The following is a 22,323-nucleotide window of genomic DNA, read 5'->3' on the forward strand; positions in this document are numbered from 1 at the left end:
GGAAAAAACCGGCGAATCCAAAGAAAACGGATCTAGGGTTTCTAAAAAAACGAACAGTTTTTATAAAAAAAACCGGCGGCAGGGCGCGGTGGCTACCTCCGGCGAGAGGGCTCTGGCGAGGCGGGGCAGCGGCTCGCGAGGCAGTGGGGCTTGGTGGCGGCGGCGGGGCTTGGCGGCGGCGGTGGCGAGCGCGGGCGGCGGCGGCTGCGTGAGGCGGCGGCGGCTGCGAGCGGCAGGGTTGGGGCGGGGTGGCGGCGTATATAAAGGGGCGGGGGCGGTGACTTGGAGGAGGGGGCAAGGCACGGCGGCTGCGGAGTCCAACTCGGACTCCGGTCCGAGTGGCGGCGGCGGCGGCGGTGGCATGGCGCGGCTGGGCCTTAGGCCCAGTCGGCGCGGAACCTTTTTTTTAAAACTTCGCCGACCGAAATAAAATCCTAGAAAAAAAATAATAATAACTAAAAACCTAGAAATGCCAAAACAATTTTTCACTGTCTAAATAAAATATTTAGAACAAGATGAACATTTTTTTGGCCCTAAAATGCAATTTTGAAAAACATGCAATTTTTCTAGTGCAAATAAAATCCAATAAAAATCAATTTAATGATTTTAATATTTTTCCTCCAATATTTCATTTATTTTGGAGAAGTCATATTATCTCCTCTCTTTAATTTTTTATGTGAAATATTTTTCGGAGAGAAATAATTAAAATCAAATCCTCTTTTCATTATTTGATAAAAAGAATCAAATATGAAGACCGGGAAATCCCCAACTCTCTCCGAGGGTCCTTGAGCTGCTTAGGATTTCGAGGATTACGGAACGGAAAAGCAATAAAACATGATATGCATGGATGATCTATGTATAACATTCCAAATTCAAAATTTGGGATGTTACATACACGGAGTGACAAATCCTAATCTCGATCTATGCCAACTCAACAAACACCATCGGGGACACCTGTAGAGCATCTTTATAGTCACCCAGTTACATTGTGACGTTTGATAGCACACTAAGTGTTCCTCCGGTATTCGGGAGTTGCATAATCTCATAGTCATAGGAACATGTATAAGTCATGGAGAAAGCAATAGCAATAAAATAAACGATCATAGTGCTAAGCTAACAGATGGGTCAAGTCAATCACATCATTCTCTAATGATGTGATCCCGTTCATCAAATGACAACTCCTGTCCATGGCTAGGAATCTTAACCATCTTTGATTAACGAGCTAGTCAAGTAAAGGCATACTAGTGACACTCTGTTTGTCTATGTATTCACACATGTACTAAGTTTCCGATTAATACAATTCTAGCATGAATAATAAACATTTATCATGATATAAGGAAATATAAATAACAACTTTATTGTTGCCTCTATGGCATATTTCCTTCATCAATCATCACCACTACAAAGGGTTGGAGAAACCGGACCCTACCACGGAATTGTAGGGGAACACAGTAATTTCAAAAAAAATCCTACGCACACGCAAGATCATGGTGAAAGTGCAACTATCCCTAGGTGGGTTTGGTAATTCCTAACAACATATAGCTCATTGAGCTAATGCTATTTCAAGATTAATATTTCAGGAAAGCTCAATGATTGGCATGGCATGGATGAGAAAAGTGGACCCCTCAAAATGCTAAGGACAAAAGGATTGGCTCAAGCTCAAAGCTCAAGACTCTACATTTTCTATTTTAGTGATCCAAGATCACATTGAGTCTATAGGAAAAGCCAATACTATCAAGGAGGGATGAGGTGTTGCTTAATGAGGCTCTTGCTCAAAATGCTTAGTGATATGCTCCAAAGCCCTCAACTACTTTCTCACATCCACATATGACCTAAACCAAAAGTCAAACTCGGCCCCATCGATTCTTTCTATCCGGTGCCACCGAGTTCAAATGGCATAGCCACTGCCACAAACCCTAGGCAAATCGGTCTCACCGATAGGGATCTCGGTCTCACCGAGATGGGATTGTAATCTCTCTGTTTCCCATCGTAACGTTTCGGTCCCACCGATATGAGCAATCGGTCCCACCGAGATTGGAATGTAAACTCTATGTTTCCCTTTCGTAACATTTCGGTCTCACCTAAATGAGCGAATCGGTCCCACCGAGTTTACCTGACCAACTCTCTGGTTAGCTTATTACCAAAATCGGTCTCACTGAGTTTGTGTAACCGGTCTCACCGAGATTACGTTATGCCCTAACCCTAACCATATCGGTCCTACCGAGTTGCATGTCGGTCCCACTAAAAATCCTAACGGTCACTAGATTTGCTGAATCGGTCTGACCGAGTTTACCAATTCGGTCCCACCGAGATTGGCAAGTTGTGTGTAACGATTAGATTTTGTGTGGAGGCTATATATACCCCTCCACCTCCTCTTCATTCGTGGAGAGAGCCATCAGAACAAACCTACACTTCCAACTTACCTTTTCTGAGAGAGAACCACCTACACTTGTGTTGAGGCCAAGATATTCCATTCTTACCATATGAATCTTGATCTCTAGCCTTCCCCAAGTTGCTTTCCACTCAAATCTTCTTTCCACCAAATCCATATCCTGTGAGAGACAGTTGAGTGTTGGGGAGACTATCATTTGAAGCACAAGAGCAAGGACTTCATCATCAACACACCATTTGTTACTTCTTGGAGAGTGGTGTCTCCTAGATTGGCTAGGTGTCACTTGGGAAACTCTGACAAGATTGTGGAGTTGAACCAAGGAGTTTGTAAGGGCAAGGAGATCGCCTACTTCGTGAAGATCTACCGCTAGTGAGGCAAGTCCTTTGTGGGCGACGGCCATGGTGGGATAGACAAGGTTGCTTCTTCGTGGACCCTTCGTGGGTGGAGCCCTCCATGGACTCGCGCAGCCGTTACCCTTCGTGGGTTGAAGTCTCCGTCAACGTGGATGTACGATAGCACCACCTATCGGAAACATGACAAAAACATCTGTGTCTCCTATTGCGTTTGAATCCTCCAAACCCTTCCCTTTACATTCTTGCAAGTTGCATGCTTTACTTTCCGCTGCTCATATACTCTTTGCATGCTTGCTTGAATTGTGTTAAGATTTCTTGACTTGTCCAAAGTTGCTAAAATCTGCCAAGAACTAAAATTGGGAAAAGGATAAGTTTTATTTGGTCAAGTAGTCTACATACTTTCGATCCTACAAGTGGTATCAGAGCTTTGGTCTCCATTTGCTTTGATTTCCATAGCTTTTGGTAGTCATAGCCTTGGTTTCACAACCTAGGAGAGTATGGCGTCTAGCGAGGGAAATTACCACCGTAGAGGTCCTTACTTTGATGGTACTAATTTTGCTAGTTGGAAGCATAAGATGAAAATGCATATTCTTGGACATAACCCCCCCCCCGTATGGGCTATTGTGTGTATTGGCTTGCAAGGTGAATTCTTTAATGGGACAGAACCGAACCGTGAAGCTACCGCGGAAGAGTTGAAGATGCTACAATACAATGCTCAAGCTTGTGATATCCTCTTCAACGGATTGTGCCCCGAAGAATTCAACAAAATCAGCCGTCTTGAGAATGCAAAGGAAATTTGGGATACTTTGATTGATATGCACAAAGGTACCAACTCCGTCAAGGAATCCAAGTTGGATGTGCTTCAAAGTCAGCTTGACAAGTTCGAAATGAAGGATGGTGAAGGTGTCGCTGAAATGTACTCTAGGCTTGCTCTTATCACAAATGAGATCGCCGGCTTAGGAAGTGAAGAGATGACCGAGAAATTCATCATCAAGAAGATCCTAAGAGCTTTGGACGGAAAATATGATATTGTATGCTCATTGATCCAAATAATGCCCAATTACAAAGATCTCAAGCCAACGGAAGTCATTGGAAGAATTGTTGCTCATGAGATGTCACTCAAGGATAAGGAGGAGCTCCATAACAAGTCAAGTGGTGCTTACAAAGCCTCATGTGAAGCTCCCACATCATCAAGTGAGAAACAAACCTTCAATGAAGAATTGAGCCTAATGGTGAAGAACTTCAACAAGTTCTACAAGAGTAGAAGCAAAGAGAGAAGTTCCAAGTCAAGGTCCTACAATGACAAAAGATCTTCTAGTCGAGAGCGAAATTGCTACAATTGTGGAAGACCCGGACACTATTCCAATGAGTGTACGGCACCCTACAAGAGAAGAGAATATTCTCCAAAAATAAGAAGTAGAAGAGAAGAATCACCATCAAGAGAGAGAAGGAGTAGAGATGATCGTTATGAACGAAGAACATCCCGGAGAAGCAAGGATTCAGAAAGGAAGGACAAGTCATCAAGGAGCTACACAAAACGAAGACATCAAGCTCATGTTGGTGAATGGGTATCCGGCTCCGACTCCGACAATCACTCCGAGAGAAGCTATCACTCCGACTCCGAATATACTCAAGATGAAGGTGTTGCCGATCTAGCACTTGTGTCAACCAACTCCTACGACATATTTGATTCACCAAATGAAGGACTTGGAAGATGCTTCATGGCTAAAGGCCCAAAGGTATCACACCCCGAGTATGTTGATTTCAATAGTGATGAAGATGACTTGTTAGGTGATGATGATTTACTTGTTGACAACTCTAGTGATGAATACTATGATGAAACGTCAATTATTCATGCTAATCAAGATAAAACGAATGACAATGATAAGGAGAAGATTGAGTTTCTAACTAAAGAACTAAACACTCTTAAGTTAGCTCATGAAACTATCTTAGGAGATCATCAAGAACTTTTAAGGACTGATGATAAATTACGTTTTGAGAAGCTCAATCTTAGGGGGGATCTCACATCTAGGGGGAGCTTTACTCTAAAAATTGAGCTAAAACAACTCTAATGGTGTGAACACAACAACGCTTTATGTAAAAGTGGTAACCCCACTTGTGCTTAAACGATGAGTATGACCTATGATCAAATGTTCTCATTTGACTCCTAAGTCAATATACTCATATATAGATGACCTAGTCATCGCCAATTGCTTGATAGATGCTAGAATTGGTTGTGCATGCTTTGCCACATATTTCATTTGCCATTTTATTGTGTGAGCATGTTGGTTGCATAATTTACTCATTCGAGGACATCCACTTGTTGTTTTGATTGCTTGGTTCCTTTTTCTTTTGGCAAGTGGATGGACAAGAATGCCTAAGAACCTTCTCTAGCTATCTATGACTTTCTTGTCTCAAACTCTATTCATTCTACATCACAAAGTTTGATCAAGTCAGATTCGAACCACTCTATGTGAGGAGCACTCAGAGTCCCCGATTTGTCATAGACTTAAACTTCCAAAACTTCTTTGTGTGTTTCGGTCTGACCGATTCATCCATTTCGGTCATACCGAGATCACTAAGTCGATCTAGATTTTCAATCTCGGTGCAACCGATTTGAACTTTTCGGTCACACCGAGTTGCAGTAACTGCTTGCAGTTATGCATCTCGGTGCCACCGAGTTGTTCCACTTGGTCACACCGACAGGGTCAGGCTATATAATATATATCCCCGGGACAAAATTTGGAAAATTCTCCAAACCCCTTCGCCCGCGCTCAGCCTGCTCTGCCTCCCTGGGTCTCTGGATCGTCCTCCTCATCGCCAGCTGCCTCCCGCTGCTGGTCTCCGCCGCCGTCAACGGAAATCGTCTCCGCCGTTGCCGCCATAGCAGGTCCATCGCCGCACTTAGGGTATGGACTTGATCCTTGTGCTAATCTCTCTCAGATTCCTAGCACATTGTTTTGCCATGTATCTTGCCACAATTGAGATCACTCTATCCAGTGAAATCACTCCGTAGTTTAGTTGTGGATTGAAAATTTAGGGTTAGGTTTCCGTCGAAATCATCTCGGACCAACCGAGTTGTTGAAATCAGTTCCACCGATTTGGCTAAGGCCATTGCACATGTGATTCTCAGTCTGACCGAGAATTGCAAATCGGTGTGACCGAGTTCAATTCTTTGTGAAACCCTAGCAGTCTCGGTGCCACCGAACTGTGACTCGGTCTGACCGAGTTCACTAGTTTAGGTTCCAAAAGCTGCTTCGGTATCACCGAGTTTTCAAATCGGTAGATCCGAAATGCTTTCTGTGGAAAACTAAAACCTCTGTACTTTGTGATGCTCATCCAATCTATCTCATCTATATCTATTCACAGGGTCTGCTGTCAGTGTTTGCATCATGTCAGATGAGAGTGATAGTCAGAACAAGTCTGAGGAGCAAGTTCACATGAGTGAGGGCACTAGTCCCTCTAGCAGCTATGATGAGGGAAGCAGGAGTGCACCCAGCAACTTGCCTAAGGCAGCCACCAGGGCCAGAAAGAAGAGAACCTCGGATTCTGAGGATGAGGACTATGTGGCTGTTGAGGAAGAGGCCACCTCAAAGAACAAAGTTCTGAAAAAGGAATATGGCACAGCTGCTGCCACTAAGCCAGGAATGAAGACAAAGGTTCCTGCCAAGAGAGTTCCTATGTCAAAGGCCAGAACATCCACTCAAGAAACTTTGGGATCTGCACCCAAAAAACAAGTTGTGGCAGAGAAAAAAAGGAAAGAAAGGGTCAAGAAGACCATGGCCAGAGTAATTGGGAAGCCCTCAATGATGGAAGATGAAGAGGAAGAGGTTGCTGCACTAGCACCTAAAGCTCAAAAGCTTATGGAAGATACTATAAGATCAGGGGCTGCTCCATCTAAGCCCAAAGAAGCTCCCAAGGCAGCTGCTCCAAAACCCAAAACTGTACCCAAGAGGAGTACAAGGAATATTCCAGCTGCAGAGAAGAATAAGGCCCTAGTGCCTGAAGTTGCTATAGAAGAAGAAGATGATGAGTCACGTGTCTTGAGGAAGTTGAAGCCCAAAATTCCAGATCACAATGATGCTCATCCAGTAGCTGAGGACATGAAGCTCAGGAAGGATGCAAGACTCAGACAGTGGAGATTGACTGATCCCTATGCAGTCAGGAGAAGAACTGCTGTGGACTACAGGTTCCATACAAAGGAACACCAGGACTTCTATGAGACAGCGTTTCTTGACAAGAAGCCTATAGTCTGTGATATGAGATGGGTGGACTGGGAGTACATCAGGGAAAGTGAAGAACACTATCCTGGAGTCTATGATAGTTTCAAGTCTTGTGGAGTAGAGGACTTTGTTGGACAGAAGCTCACAAAGTGGAATGATAAGCTTATTATGCAGTTCTACTCCACAGCTCATTTCTACCCAGATGGAAGGATTGTCTGGATGTCTAAAGGTACTAGGTACCAATCAACAGTTGAAGAATGGGCAAAATTGATCAATGCTCCTGAGGAGAATGAAGATGACTTGGATGTCTATGCCAAGAAGAAGAAGGATCACAACACCATGGCACATATGTACAGAGAGATCCCAGATGCTGCTCTTGAGACACACAAATTTGGATCAGTACATTACCTTCTGTCAGGTTTGCCAACAATCAACTGGATCCTCAGGCACACTCTATTGCCAAAGTCAGGTGATCACAAGATGATCAGAGGCCATGCAATTAACCTACTTCACATATTTGATGTGCCTCAAAAGTTCAAAGTCATGAGCCTAATTGTGGAAACTATAAAGAGAACAGCTGCAGATCAGAAGAGAAGTTGTGGGTATGCCCCACAGATCCAGGAGCTAATCAACTCCAAGATGGGCACTGGCACATATCTCTTGGACAAGGAACATATGCCCATCTACCCAGATTTTAAGGACAACACTGTGGTGATGTATGAGAATGAACCATCTTCTGTGCAAGCACAAGCAAAGAGGGAGAAGGCAAGGACTGAAAAGGCTACAAAGATGCCAACCATTGATGAGGCATCTCAGTATCTTCTGAAGAGCAAGCAAGATCAACTTGGCTACTTGATTGCCTCCACTCTGAGGATTGAGAAGGGATTGGCCACCCTGACTCAAAACCAGGAGAGCTTGGAGAGGACCATGGAGCAGAAGTTCTATGATTTAGATGTGAAGGTCTCAGTTGTTGAGCAACTTTAGGATGAAGTGTAGGAGAAGAAGGGCAAGTCTACCACTGATGCTTTTGCTAGAGTTCCCAGATGACAGAGATCTGCTGTAGTGTCAGTTACAGACACCAGAGCAACTTCATCTGCACCAGCTACAGCTTCAGTGCCACCAGCTCCAGCACCCACTCCACCAGCTCCATCTACATCAACTGATGCCTTCGTCCTTGGAGTTTTATCTACACCACCACCTGAAGACCAAGCCTGAGAGTCGATCTAGCACTATGCATTTTTATGAACTTTTTGGTAACTTGTTGCCAAAGGGGGAGAAAATGCATAGATCATAGGCTTCGAGAGAGAGTGTTGCTCTTTGTTCTCTCTTGTTTTTTTGGTGGTTGAACTTTGTTATTTGCTTGTTTGAGATACTTTATACTTTTTGTGATACTTGGATGATCATGTGTTTGATCATATGCTACCTTAATGCTTGTTGGATGACATTATCCTTTTATATCCCCATATGATCATTCACTTTGCTTGGTGATGAGTGCATGTATTTAATTATTATCATTTTGAGAACTCCACCAAGATGTATGTGACATGGAAGAGTAACCCATGATCCTAACTCATTGTGCATTTGCAGTCCAAAGCAAATCTTAAACTATGCACAAATTTAGGGCGAGCACTTGCTTTTCACATACTTCTCAAAGCGACAATGTTTTTCATTCTTATTATCATTTGTCGAAGCTTTGATCTATATGTTGTCATCAATTACCAAAAAGGGGGAGATTGAAAGTGCAACTATCCCTAGGTGGTTTTGGTAATTCCTAACAACATATAGCTCATTGAGCTAATACTATTTCAAGATTAATATTTCAGGAAAGCTCAATGATTGGCATGGCATGGATGAGAAAAGTGGACCCCTCAAAATTCTAAGGGCAAAAGGATTGGCTCAAGCTCAAAGTTCAAGACTCTACATTTTCTATTTTAGTGATCCAAGATCACATTGAGTCTATAGAAAAGGCCAATACTATCAAGGAGGGATGAGGTGTTGCTTAATGAGGCTCTTGCTCAAAATGCTTAGTGATATGCTCCAAAGCCCTCAACTACTTTCTCACATCCACATATGACCTAAACCAAAAGTCAAACTCGGCCCCACCGATTCTTTCTATCCGGCGCCACCAAGTTCAGATGTCATAGCCATTGCCACAAACCCTAGGCAAATCGGTCTCACCGATAGGGATCTCGGTCTCACCGAGATGGGATTGTAATCTCTCTGTTTCCCTTCGTAATGTTTCGGTCCCACCGAGATGAGCGATCGGTCCCACCGAGATTGCAATGTAAACTCTCTGTTTCCCTTTCGTAACATTTCGGTCTCACCGAAATGAGCGAATCGGTCCCACCGAGTTTACCTGACCAACTCTCTGGTTAGCTTATTACCAAAATTGGTCTCACCGAGTTTGTGTAACCGGTCTAACCGAGATTACGTTATGCCCTAACCCTAACCATATCGGTCCTACCGAGTTGCATATCGGTCCCACCGAAAATCCTAACGGTCACTAGATTTGCTAAATCGGTCCGACCGAGTTTACCAATTCGGTTCCACCGAGATTGGCAAGTTGTGTGTAACGGTTAAATTTTGTGTGGAGACTATATATACCCCTCCACCTCCTCTTCATTCGTGGAGAGAGCCATCAGAACGAACCTACACTTCCAACTTACCTTTTCTGAGAGAGAACCACCTACACTTGTGTTGAGGCCAAGATATTCCATTCTTACCATATGAATCTTGATCTCGAGCCTTCCCCAAGTTGCTTTCCACTCAAATCTTCTTTCCACCAAATCCATATCCTGTGAGAGAGAGTTGAGTGTTGGGGAGACTATCATTTGAAGCACAAGAGCAAGGAGTTCATCATCAACACACCATTTGTTACTTCTTGGAGAGTGGTGTCTCCTAGATTGGCTAGGTGTCACTTGGGAGCCTCCGGCAAGATTGTGGAGTTGAACCAAGGAGTTTGTAAGGGCAAGGAGATCGCCTACTTCGTGAAGATCTACCGCTAGTGAGGTAAGTCCTTTGTGGGCGACAGCCATGGTGGGATAGACAAGGTTGCTTCTTCGTGGACCCTTCGTGGGTGGAGCCCTACATGGACTCGCGCAGCCGTTACCCTTCGTGGGTTGAAGTCTCCATCAACGTGGATGTACGATAGCACCACCTATCGGAACCACGACAAAAACATATGTGTCTCCTATTGCGTTTGAATCCTCCAAACCCTTCCCTTTACATTCTTGCAAGTTGCATGCTTTACTTTCCGCTGCTCATATACTCTTTACATGCTTGCTTGAATTGTGTTAAGATTGCTTGACTTTTCCAAAGTTGCTAAAATCTGCCAAGAACTAAAATTGGGAAAAGGATAAGTTTTATTTGGTCAAGTAGTCTAATCACCCCCCCTTTAGACATACTTTCGATCCTACACATGGTGATGCATAGCAACCTGAGGGGAGAGTGTCGTCCATGTACCCTCGTAGACCGTAAGCGGAAGCGTTATGAGAACGCGGTTGATGTAGTCGTGCGTCTTCATGATCCGACCGATCCAAGTACCGAACGTACGGCACCTCCGAGTTCAGCACACGTTCAGCTCGGTGACGTCCCACGAACTCCGATCTAGCAGAGCTTCGAGGGAGAGTTCTGTCAGCACGACGGCGTGATGACGGTGATGATGATGCTACCAACGCAAGGCTTCGCCTAAGCACCGCTACGATATGACCGAGGTGGATTATGGTGGAGGGGGCACCGCACACAGCTAAAAGATCAACTGATCAACTTGTGTGTCTATGGGGTGCCCCTGGCCATGTATATAAAGGAGCAAGGGGAGGGGGGCGGCGGCCTCATAGGGTGCGCCCCAAGGGGGGAATCCTACTCCTACTAGGAGTAGGTTCCCCCTTTCCTAGTCCAACTAGGAGGGGAAGGAAAGAGGAGGAGAGGAGAAGGAAAGAGGGGGCCGGCCCCCAAAGCCCTAAACCAATTCGGTTTGGGCCTAGGGGGCGCACCCCACACTTCCTTGCTGCCCTCTATTTCCACTAAAGCTCACGAAGGCCCATTGACCCTCCCAGTGAATTCCCGTAACTCTCTGGTACTCTGGAAAATACCCGAATCACTCAGAACCTTTCTGATGTCCGAATATAGTCGTCCAATATATCAATCTTTACATCTCGACCATTTTGAGACTCCTCGTCATGTCCCCGATCTCATTCGGGACTCTGAACTACCTTCGGTACATCAAAAAACATAAACTCATAATACCGATCGTCACCGAACATTAAGCGTGCGGACCCTATGGGTTCGAGAACTATGTAGACATGACCGAGACTCATCTCCGGTCAATAACCAATAGCGGAACCTGGATGCTCATATTGATTCCTACATATTCTACGAAGATCTTTATCGGTCAAACCGCATAACAACATACGTTGTTCCCTTTGTCATCGGTATGTTACTTGCCCGAGATTCGATCGTCGGCATCCTCATACCTAGTTCAATCTCGTTGCCAGCAAGTCTCTTTACTCATTCCGTAATGCATCATCCTAATCTTGATGACAAAGGCTTATAGTGATGTGCATTACCGAGAGGGCCCAGAGATACCTCTCCGACAATCGGAGTGACAAATCCTAATCTTGATCCATGCCAACTCAACAAACACCATCGGAGACACCTGTAGAGCACCTTTATAATCACCCAGTTACGTTGTGACGTTTGATAGCACACAAAGTGTTCCTACGGTATTCGGGAGTTGCATGATCTCATAGTCATATGAACATGTATAGTTATGGAGAAAGCAATAGCAACAAACTAAACGATCATCATGCTAAGCTAACGGACGAGTCAAGTCAATCACATCATTCTCTAATGATGTGATCCCGTTAATCAAATGACAACTCATGTCTATGGTTAGGAAACATAACCATCATTGATTCAACGAGCTAGTCAAGTAGAGGCAAACTAGTGACACTCTGTTTGTCTATGTATTCACACATGTACTAAGTTTCCGGTTAATACAATTCTAGCATGAATAATAAACATTTATCATGATATAAGGAAATATAAATAACAACTTTATTATTGCCTGTAGGGCATATTTCCTTCAGGAATAACACGGAAGAAGATGTCAAAGTCGTCACACGAATAGCCAACCAATAGTTCTCATCAAAAGATACACCAACTGCCAAGATATGAAGAGAACCAGCATATCTAGGGTCACAAGCTCTCACAGGCCATTCGTTAATTGGTGTCAGATCGAACGTTGTTGAGGTAGGGAGACACCTTATTCCAATACACCATCGCCGCGCCACCTTGTCGATGTCACTAGGGCACAAAGACATAAGGAAAAGAAAACAAGACAGGTGGATCCCCACTCCTCCTGTCACCATCGAGGCCGCCAGATGGGAAAGAGGAGCAAGATTGTGGCAATGGCGTGTAGGAATGTTGTGGTGGCTAGGGTAGGATTCATGGCAAGGTGAAATCTGAACGAGTATCATTTACATGCTTAGCTGTACTCGGTGCATTAACAAGTAAACACAAGATATATACTTGTGAAGGTCATATACTAAGAGAAATATCAAGTTATGTGAAAAATGTACAAGCACAAAGTACATACTATGTATTCACGTCAACTTAATAGTCACACCCGATTAAAGTTATAATCACAAGAAATATCAATAATAGGGAAAATCTTCCAGGTTGTAATACTGTAAAACCACACACCATCATCTCTAGACAGCTCAAGTACTAAAACATCTCAAATAAACACAACACATTGCAAATATAGTTCAGGGAGGCACAACTATGGAAATTCAACGCATCTTTGGTCACTAGCACACTTTTCGGTTGTTTAGGCAGCAGGTAGAAACTTCATGCAAATTGGTGGTTTAATCTTGGCAAGAGCAAGTATTGAAGCAGGAAACGTCCATATGCCATCCCCACATATCAAAGCGGATGCAACTGCGGGCACCATGAAGCCAGCCTCCTTCTTGTTTATCTTGGTCCATGCAAAAACTATCAAACTCCCGAGGCACATATCAATAGCAAAGCTCCCACCTACAAGGAATGGAACTGCCATTGCCATTGGTAGGGGCACATACTTCGCATACTTGTGTGGCATGACATCTCTTGCTATACTGAAAACTGCCGCAAATGCGAAAAATCCGCCAGATATTGCAAGGCAATACTTCGGTAACACTGAGAAGCCCTCCACACCAAGTATTGCCATATTGCGGTATATGAGTGCATAAGGTGCCTTCCAAGTACCATATGGGTTACCAATATCAAATGCCTTGTAGAAGAGCATGAACGTGAGGGGGGCGATAATGCAACCCATGGCTGTTCCAATAACTTGTGCAATCATCATCGATTTTGGTGATGTTTGAGTGAGATAACCCGTCTTGAAGTCTTGCATCAAATCGGCGGAGATAAGCACCAGCTGCTTGACTAGGGTGCCAGCAACAAGGCCTGCAATGACACCATTATCCTTGCCGGCCCATCCCGCAAAGACAAAGAGAGCGATCTTGCCATAGTTATATCCCATGTTGATGTCGGTAAGCCCCGTACCATAGGAATTGGCGAATCCAAGTATGGGGGCAACGACATAGGCTATAACAACATAATACCACTTCACTTGTTTGAACATTACTGGTATGGTAACCACTGCAAGAATGCTAAACAATGCATAACCGGTGTATGCCATCCAAGAGGGGATCTGGCCTCTCTTAAAGATCTCCTGGCGTTGAAACTCCTCAAGTGAGACTGTATCGTCCACATTTTTTGCTGCAATTCATTCGCTCAACATTAGAAAAAAAAACTCATTTCTTGATTGGTGGTGCACTGAATTTTATGTTGTCATTTGTTCTTACCTTTGTTGTCAACCTGCTTGCGACTAAATTGTTGATACATGCTCATAGCAGTGATGCCAACAATTTTTATGAAGTGGTACATGCCATCCCCCATGATGAGAGCTATGCATATGAAGGCCTAGGTGATGACGAAATCATGGTCAGTGACATACAAGTTTTCATTACGGCATGCTATTAATTTATGTGATTGTAACTAAGGAAAAAGAGAGTTGTGGTAGATACCTTGTAACCGTACAAACTTTTCATGCTGCTTTCTGGTGCTTTTGCAGGGTACCAATCCCCCTTGTGTTTACTAATGAGTGGCCACATTATTCCCCATGAGATAATTGCACCAAGGAGGGTAGAGATATTTACTATATGTGGGCAAATCATCCCGGCACCAACGTATGTCATGCTGAAGTCAAAGTAGAATCTGAAACACAAATATTAAGCTGGGAGTTAACGGATCACATGCCAGAAATTATGACGACCCACAACGAGAAACAAGTCAAAAAAATTACGTCTGCTTCCAAGCCTTCAAACCGAAAGTAGGGAACTGAACAAATCCACAAGCATCGCCTCCGGTGTAGAACCATTGGAAGAAACTCCATAGAAAGCTACCCCCAAAGTATTTCAGGAATCCACGGATTTGCTTCCTGTCATGCGTAGAAGGTAGGATTAATTCATAAAGGTCAAGAACTCACTACGACTTGCTTGTTTTAATGACTGAAAGGACAATGCAACGAGCATAACTAAGTCACAATGTACATACCTTGAATTCTTGTCCCCTACATCGGTATGAAACCCATTTATAAGAATAGCAGTTGCAGTCCCACTTGGGTAAACTAATTTGTAGTCAACGACCAATACCTGAACACATTATGTCAAATCATTGAGTGGTCAAACAGATGAAAACCGGGTTTCACTGCTTGTAGTCAGTTGTTAGAGGTGCTCTACATATGTGGATGTAATTTTTATTATTTTTGGTGTTCGTTGTACTGCCATGATTGAAGATGAATCGAAAATTTTCTCAAAAATAAAAGAAAGAAATGAAATGAAAACCAGGCTCGCAATTGTCTAACGTGTAACCGATTGTGTTATCTTCTTAAATTTGTATCCGTTCTAAACTTAAAATACAACCGTGCATATATATCCGGTGTGGATGAGCTAATTTAATGTACTAACGTGCTAGTATATCGTAACACAGTGCACACAAAAGGTTGGGAAAACGGAAGAGAAGAAAGAGAGACCTGTCTGAGGGGAATCAAGGTGAGGAGGCCCCCGAAGCTGCAAGCGAGGAGGAATCCCGTCATCCAGCCTATCCCTGGCTCCTTCCAGCTTCCCGGCACGTTGCCCGGCGAGTCTCCGGCCAGCTCGTACGTCTTCTTGTTCAGGCCCAGCAAGGTTGACCCGAACCCACCTGCAGCGCGCCAGTCACAAACACCAATCAATGAAGAACTATACTACATAGACTGGCGTCATGGCCTCCACGGCCAGGAGTGATGCGGTGCTTACCGGCGAAGGCGATGGTGTAGCAGGCCACGCCGCAGGTCTGGACGATAGTGTTCTCCTGCCGCGTGAAGGGGCGGGACACGATGCCGAAGCGGTCCAGCAGGCGCGTCCACCCGCGGAGCGCCAGGAAGGAGAGCAGCGCGGCGGAGACGTTCAGCGTGGGCACCAGCCCGGTGGTGAGCGCGATCTTCATGACGATGACGGTGTAGATGAACCCGATGAGCAGCGCCGCCACCATGCCCCGCACCGTCAGCTCGTCCTGCCACCGCGGCATGGCCTCGAACTGCCACTCGCGCGTCGACGCCAGCGCGGGGTCCGACTCCCTGTCGCCCTCCAGGGCCTCGTCCTTGTCGATCTCCGGCGCGATCTTGGTGCGGTCCGGCGCGATGACGTCCATGGCGACTCCGCTCCTTGCCTCCGCAGCTGCTGCCACCGGAGCATGAAACCAAGTTAAGCAAGAATGAAAATAAATCCTTCTTCACCAGACCAAATTCTGCCCAGCAATTTCGAGCAAGAACTAGCAGGGAGCATCGCTCGCCTCAACGGTCAAGGTCGTACGGCTCGACTGATCACTGTACCGTGGAAGAAGAATCACTGGAGGCTGCAGCTTTCCAGGAAGTCGTGCCCCGTTTCCGCCCACGAGGCGAGCTGCAACCGTGTGCTTTTGGGGTGAGATTGTGATGTTAAGCATGGCCGATGCCACGGTTTTTATAGAGAGAATCATTGGGAAAAGTCCACCCGCTTACTTTTCCAAGTATCTGTAGATTATTTATTCATGGTGTAAGCGGATGTTCCTGACCAAGTACTACAGATGATGTAGCTGCGGCCCAGATTTACAGTACCTCGGTGACCCATCCGAAGCTGATCGGCAGTGCTACAGGATGTCATATTCGCGGGTTCCTTTGACTCTGGATCACTGATAAACTAGTAGGAAACTGTCGTGTCAGTGTGTACCAAGACTCCCTTCAAAAAAGAACTGTGTATAAGCTGTCGGACTCAAAGAGAGTTGTTAAAGAAAGTAACAGAGAAGGAAGGAAGACAGCCAGAGGGGGGCTATCAGTGGCGGCACTTTTCGTGCCATCATGCCGTAAGCTTCATTCCGAAAGTAATTAATGGACCACGAATTCCTTGGACATGGAAAATCAAAGTACCTTTAAATATTAAAATTGTTATATGGTTTGTTCATAGGGAGATGATCCTCACCAAAGATAATTTGGCTAAACGAAACTGGAATGGATGTAAGAAGTGTTGTTTTTATGATAAGGATGAAACAATTCAACATCTTTTTATTTCCTGCCCTTTCGCGGCTTTGATTTGGTGCACGGTTCATGTTGCATATAATTTGCCACCATCAACAAGTGTCTCAAATTTGTTTGGAAACTGGTTGGTTGGTATCAACAAAATACTTGAGGGTCATATCCGTGTAGGGGTTTGTGCCTTACTTTGGGCAATTTGGAATTACCGAAATGATTGTGTTTTTAACAGGTCTAGCTCTATTAACTTTTTGCAAGTTATCTTCAGAGCCACCACATCGATCCGCATGTGGTCATCACTTCAGCGTGGTGACGCTAGGGGGCTCATGGCCTTTGGGTGCAACCGTCTGAAGGTGGTTTCACAGGCGTTACTCAACCGGTTTGGCTGGCATGTCACTAATAGATTATGTGGTTAAGTCATGTAATCTTTCGTTTTGTACCCATCATTTGTGGTGTTTTTTTTGCCGTTTTGGTTGATACTACTGTGTTTTTAACATGTCTCGCTCTATTAACTTTTTGCAGGTTATCTTCAGAGCCACCGCATCGATCCATATGTGGTCATCACTTCAGCGTGGTGACGCTGGGGGGCTCATGGCCTTTGGGTGCAACCGTCTGAAAATGGTTTCACAGGCGTTATTCAACCGGTTTGGCTGGCATGTCACTAATAGATTATGTGGTTAAGTCATGTAATCTTTCGTTTTGTACCGACCATTTGTGGTTTTTTGTTGTTGTTGTTTTGGTTGATACTATGTATGTTTTAGACCTATTTATTTTCTTTTAATAAAAATGGTTGTGCGCATCATCATGATGATGCAGATACCAGGGTCTTTTCCCTTTTTGAAAGGAAAAAACGACTTTCTTGGACATGGAGCTAATGACATGTATTAGGGAAAATCACCTATTGATCATGCTAGGATATCAGACGTGCCGGTGCGTCAGATCCATATAAAAGAACTGAAGAACGTATTGTGTTCATGCAAAAAAGGGACTATTTGGGGCTAAAAACAAGGACTATTCTTTTAAGCATACAAATTTTAAAAAAACTAGTGTTTGTGTGACTTCGTTTAATTAGCTGAAGAAACCAGCTCTCTCGAAGCAACCGAAAGTTGTACTTGCATCCGAATTGTAACTGAGCTTGGTTTGCATTCCTAAATTTTGACATGTCTCGAAATACTAGAACTTTTTTCGATGAGATTTAGTTGACACTTAACGTCGACATCGAGATGATACAGCCATAAAAAGTTCACACCCAACCAGTTGTCAAAGAGAATAGTGTGACGAATAAAAGAACAGTAGATTTTAGCAAGTCAACGAGAGAAAACAATGTTCATTTATGCAGCTTGGAATTGGTACTGTATTTCCCTGTACAAGATACAGCACAACAATACGCCTGCTTCATGCCGCTTTTTGTGCCTTACCTATGCGATGACAATTTTGGCACGTACAATATGTTGTGCTCCAGTTGACCCTGGCTAAAAGAAATACAATGTCCTTCAGTTTAAGCAGCAAGGGCATATCAAAAACACAAGTTTAGGCACCAAGCACTAAGCAGGAGTTGCGAAAGAGTAAGAAAAGTAGTGGTGGTGTGTGAGCAATAATCTTGCCGCAGGGTGCAAAGGGAACACGAGATTCGGTCAAAGAAAAGAAGCGGCTGCCAATGATCCATATTCGGGCAATCTAGAAAATCCAGAATATTTGATTAGCCGAATAACCCGAGCCTGCCGACTTCGCTAGGATTCCTATTTACAAGGACCTCCCTCCTCTATCGAGTTGGTAGGTTCGTCTCACTTTCTTCCTCGGTTTTTTTCTCCCCACGTCCTCCTCTCACCTTTGGTTTTATATTGATTCTTTCAGTAACCCCAACCAATGCTGCACAAAATAAAAATGATTCGAATATGGCGTTGACGTTCAGTCTGGATAGCTCCCAGATCAAATGAATCGTTCCCTCGAAACGACCGATTGAACAAAAATTCCTGGTCGCAAATTCTGCTAGTCCATCTCGAGAAAAAAAAACTTCTGCTAGTCCATCTGGCACAAACCCAATTGCCCAAACCGAAAAAGGTCAATCACAACCTAGTTGCCTGCTGTTGCACTAAAAAAATCCAAAAACCAAAAAAAGGGAAAACACAGAAAAACCTTGCAAAACAGAAACAAAATGATTTGCCATGATATGCAAACTGAATTTGCCTATTATCTAAAAAGTATATATACCATAAAACTGCCATCATCATGTTAACAAAGGATTAAACAAAAAGAATGATACGGTGTACAAAAAAATAAATTACAATGGTTTCCTTTAACAATTTTTGCATGTCCAGATAAATAATTAAAATTGACCATGCTACCAATTTTTTTGCCATGGTACCAAAATTAAATTTTCCATGGCCAAAATATATAGGACAATTTGCCATAATAGAAAAAAACAATTTGCCATGGTCACGCAAAAAAAGAAAATTACCATGGATTGTTCAATAAATTTGTCATGAATTGTTCAAAACATAATAAAAAAGAAAACATTGCCATGGGTTGGTCAATAAATTTGTGGTGGTAAAAAATGTGAATGGTTCAAAAAGTAAAAATTGCCATGGTGCAAAAAAATAATTGCCATGGTTCATAAAGTATATCTACCAACGTCCGTAAGTTATATTTGCCATGGTGCAAAAAAGTAATTTGCCAAGATCCAATTCTTTTTACATGGTCCAAAGAAAACCATGGTTAATTTCATTGCCATGGTACACTAGCTTGCCGTTGCAATTCCACTAGTTGCCATGAGGGCATTAAAAAGTGTTTTGAAAAGACCTAAAGTTGCCATCTTGGAAAACAAAAAATGGTTTTAATTTGCCATGTGACCATGAGAAGAAAAAGTGATGGTAAAATTAGTTTAAAAGGTGTGTTGGTTATATGGCAACATTTTTTTTACTTTTTGCCATGGCAAAAAGTTTAACAATTTTGCCATAGTAAAAAGGTATTTTGTGACATGGCAATTTTTGTACTGGTGACATGGCGAAAGCTATGAACACTTTTGCCATGGATTTTTTTTATAAACATATAAAAGTTGGCATGGTATGGTTGAATTATTTATCATGTTGTATGACATCCTAGATATGCTTGTTCAATTTGTTGGCAACCTTGTAAATCTAGATTTGCCAAGCATGTGGGAATTTAGGAGTACAAAGGCTACAAAGTGATATGAATTTTTTAATGAAATTTGATCTGTGCGTTATGAAGAAAGCATTAAGATACTTTTCTTGGGAGAAACTGTTCTATACAAAATGACATGGCAAATTTTGATCTAAAAAAGGTCATGTCAAGTTTCTCTAATGGCAAAAGGGATAAGAAAAAAAATTATCTACCAAGTGAGATGGAATTTTTTGCTCTAAAAAGGTGATGGCAAAATGGAAAAGAAAATTTTATAAAGAAATTGTTCTGTACCAACTGACATGGTAATTCTTTTATCTAAAAAAGGTCATAGCAAAATGGAATTTAAGGAAAATTGTGTAAACCTTGTTGTTTGTGACTAAATTAACAAAAGTAGCCATCCTGATGTATTGGCCCATGGAAAAACACAAATTAAAAAAGGCCAAGTATGTGCAAAAGCAAGATTGCGCATGAGCATATCAGCTATAATATCTACAATCGCCAAGCACTCTACAATGACCTATAGTATCTTTAAATTGTCAACCACTCCGCAAAAGCACAACTAACAATGATTTGCATATAAAAAAGCATTACAAAATGGACACAAAATTCAGTGGCACAAAATCAAAGCCTTGGGTGACAAAAAATGAGTTAAAATGGTTAGGTTGCCTACCAATCCCCATATTTACCTAGAAAAATTGGCAAAAAAACCTCATAGTAGATAGTGGCAGAGCCACTACCTAGTGTGCGAAGTCGAGGTGAAGCTCGTCGAGCTCATGGAGTTGGGATCCTGGTCATCCTCCTCATCCAAGGAGACGGGCGCCTATTGCATAAAATTAGGAAAATAGCTTCAGCAAATCTGAGATAGGTTGTGAGGCATGAATGCCAATAGACCAAGGCAGAAGAGAGGGAAGCGAGAGAAAGGGTTGGAATTACCAGAACCATAGGAAGAACACCCACATTAAACCCATCAAGAGACGCTAGAATGGTGGCCAACCAGCCACGCCATGTGGCGCATGCTGGTTAGTTACGGTGAGAAATGCTTTTTTTAGAGTTTTTTTAAATGGTAGGAAGACTTTTTTCGAGAAAAGTTTTTGTAGGATTTTTCTTTTTTCTTTTAAGATGGTTGTGATGTCCACATGATGCGAGAATATTTTTTTTTAATTTTGACATGATAGTGAGGTGCGCATAGCTTCCTCGCAAGCGGCTCGCAATGGCAGGCTCCAACCACTAGTGACCACCAAGCGCAAGAGCAACATCTGGGAGTAACCGCACCGGTAACGAAAGAGATGTGGCTACGATATGTCTCAAATGCATCTATAATTTTGATTATTTCATGCCATGTTTATATCATTTTGACATAGTTTTGACATCAATTTATATTACTTTTCTGGACCTACCTATTAATTCAGTGCATGGTGCCAGATGTTATTTTCTTGCATATTATTGAATTTTCAGGAAAACAACAATTTTATCGGAACAAAAATTTCAGAAAAAAAACAACACAAGTTTTTCAGTCTAAAAGCTTCCGATGGCAACCGACGTAGGCCGAGGGGCACCCTGAGTAAAAAATGTTACACTCACGAGGGATAGATACCGGGGTCTCCCAGTTTCTTCGATGCAGGCTAGCCACTGTGCCAACTTCATCTTCGTATAGATTAGGTAGGGCGCGACGTACTATTAGGAAAACTAGCCGGTTTTCATACAGGTTCATTTCTTTTCCTATTTTTACTGGGTTTCTTATTTTCTTTTTTTTCTTCATTTCTACTCGGTTTCTCCGCCCCCCCCCCCCCCCTTTCTTTTCTTTTTTGCTTGTTTTTATTTTTTTCTCCAATTTTTTTGTTATTCTTTTGTTTTTTCTTCTTTGGGGTTTTTCATTTGTTTCTTTACTTTTTTCTTTGGTTTTCATTTTTTTTGTTTTTTCTTTGTTTCTTTTTTTTTCATTCTACATTCCGATACACATGTCAACATTTTTTTTAAATACTTGTTCACCAATTTTTAAATAATTGTTCAATATTTTTTGAAATAGTTGTGTGATATTTTTTAAAATACTTGTTCAACATTTCCCAAATACTTGGTCAACATCTTTATATACATGATCAAGATATTCTCAAATGATTATTCAACAATTTTCAAAAGCCTTGTTCAACATTTTGTAAATACTAGTTCAAAATTTGAAAATACTTGTCTAATATTTTTCAAATACGTGTCTAACATTTTTGTATACATGATCTACATTTTTTCAAATACTTGTTCAACATTTTTCAAGTACTTGTTCAAAAAAATTTAAATACTTGTTCAGCATTTTTGAAATATTTTTTTGAAGAGTGTTTCTGTAACATATACTCCCTCCGTCCCAAAATATAAGAACGTTTTTAACACTACATTAATGTCAAAAGCGTTCTTACATTATGGGACGGAGGGAGTACATTATAATATTTTAAGGTATAAACAAAAGTACAAAAATAAAAATAAAAGAGAAAAGAAAAAATGTAAAACAAAGACAAGAAAAATAGGCTGTGGCCTCCTGCGTTCGTGGGCTGTCCCAGCTTGCTCGCCCCTTTAGCGAGTCCGAAGCCAGACTCACTGAAGGCGAGATATAGGCACGCCCCAATAGGAGTTGAG

The 22,323-nt window shown here is 42.7% G+C and overlaps 1 protein-coding gene across 4 annotated transcripts; it reads right to left on the minus strand.

The window, feature by feature from the left end:
* Positions 1-12,544: 12,544 nt before the first annotated feature.
* LOC125513920 (iron-phytosiderophore transporter YSL15) lies at positions 12,545-16,040 on the minus strand. 4 transcript variants are annotated; one of them, XM_048679130.2, is made up of 8 exons: positions 15,886-16,040; positions 15,311-15,730; positions 15,046-15,215; positions 14,568-14,665; positions 14,317-14,451; positions 14,039-14,228; positions 13,817-13,934; positions 12,545-13,730 (listed from the first exon to the last, which is right to left on the minus strand). In XM_048679130.2, exons 2-8 carry the CDS (start codon positions 15,702-15,704, stop codon positions 12,799-12,801), a joined length of 2,037 nt encoding a protein of 678 aa, XP_048535087.2. In that variant the 5' UTR covers positions 15,705-15,730; positions 15,886-16,040; the 3' UTR covers positions 12,545-12,798. The 4 variants fall into 4 exon arrangements, with proteins under 4 accessions (XP_048535087.2, XP_048535088.2, XP_048535089.2 ...); XM_048679131.2 differs by having other exon boundaries at positions 15,311-15,733; positions 15,886-16,030; XM_048679132.2 differs by having other exon boundaries at positions 15,846-15,993.
* Between the last annotated feature and the right edge of the window lie 6,283 nt (positions 16,041-22,323).

The sequence above is a fragment of the Triticum urartu genome, chromosome 6A (assembly GCF_056163025.1).
Source record: "Triticum urartu cultivar PI428250 chromosome 6A, HENAU_Tu73, whole genome shotgun sequence".
Taxonomy (NCBI): domain Eukaryota; kingdom Viridiplantae; phylum Streptophyta; class Magnoliopsida; order Poales; family Poaceae; genus Triticum; species Triticum urartu.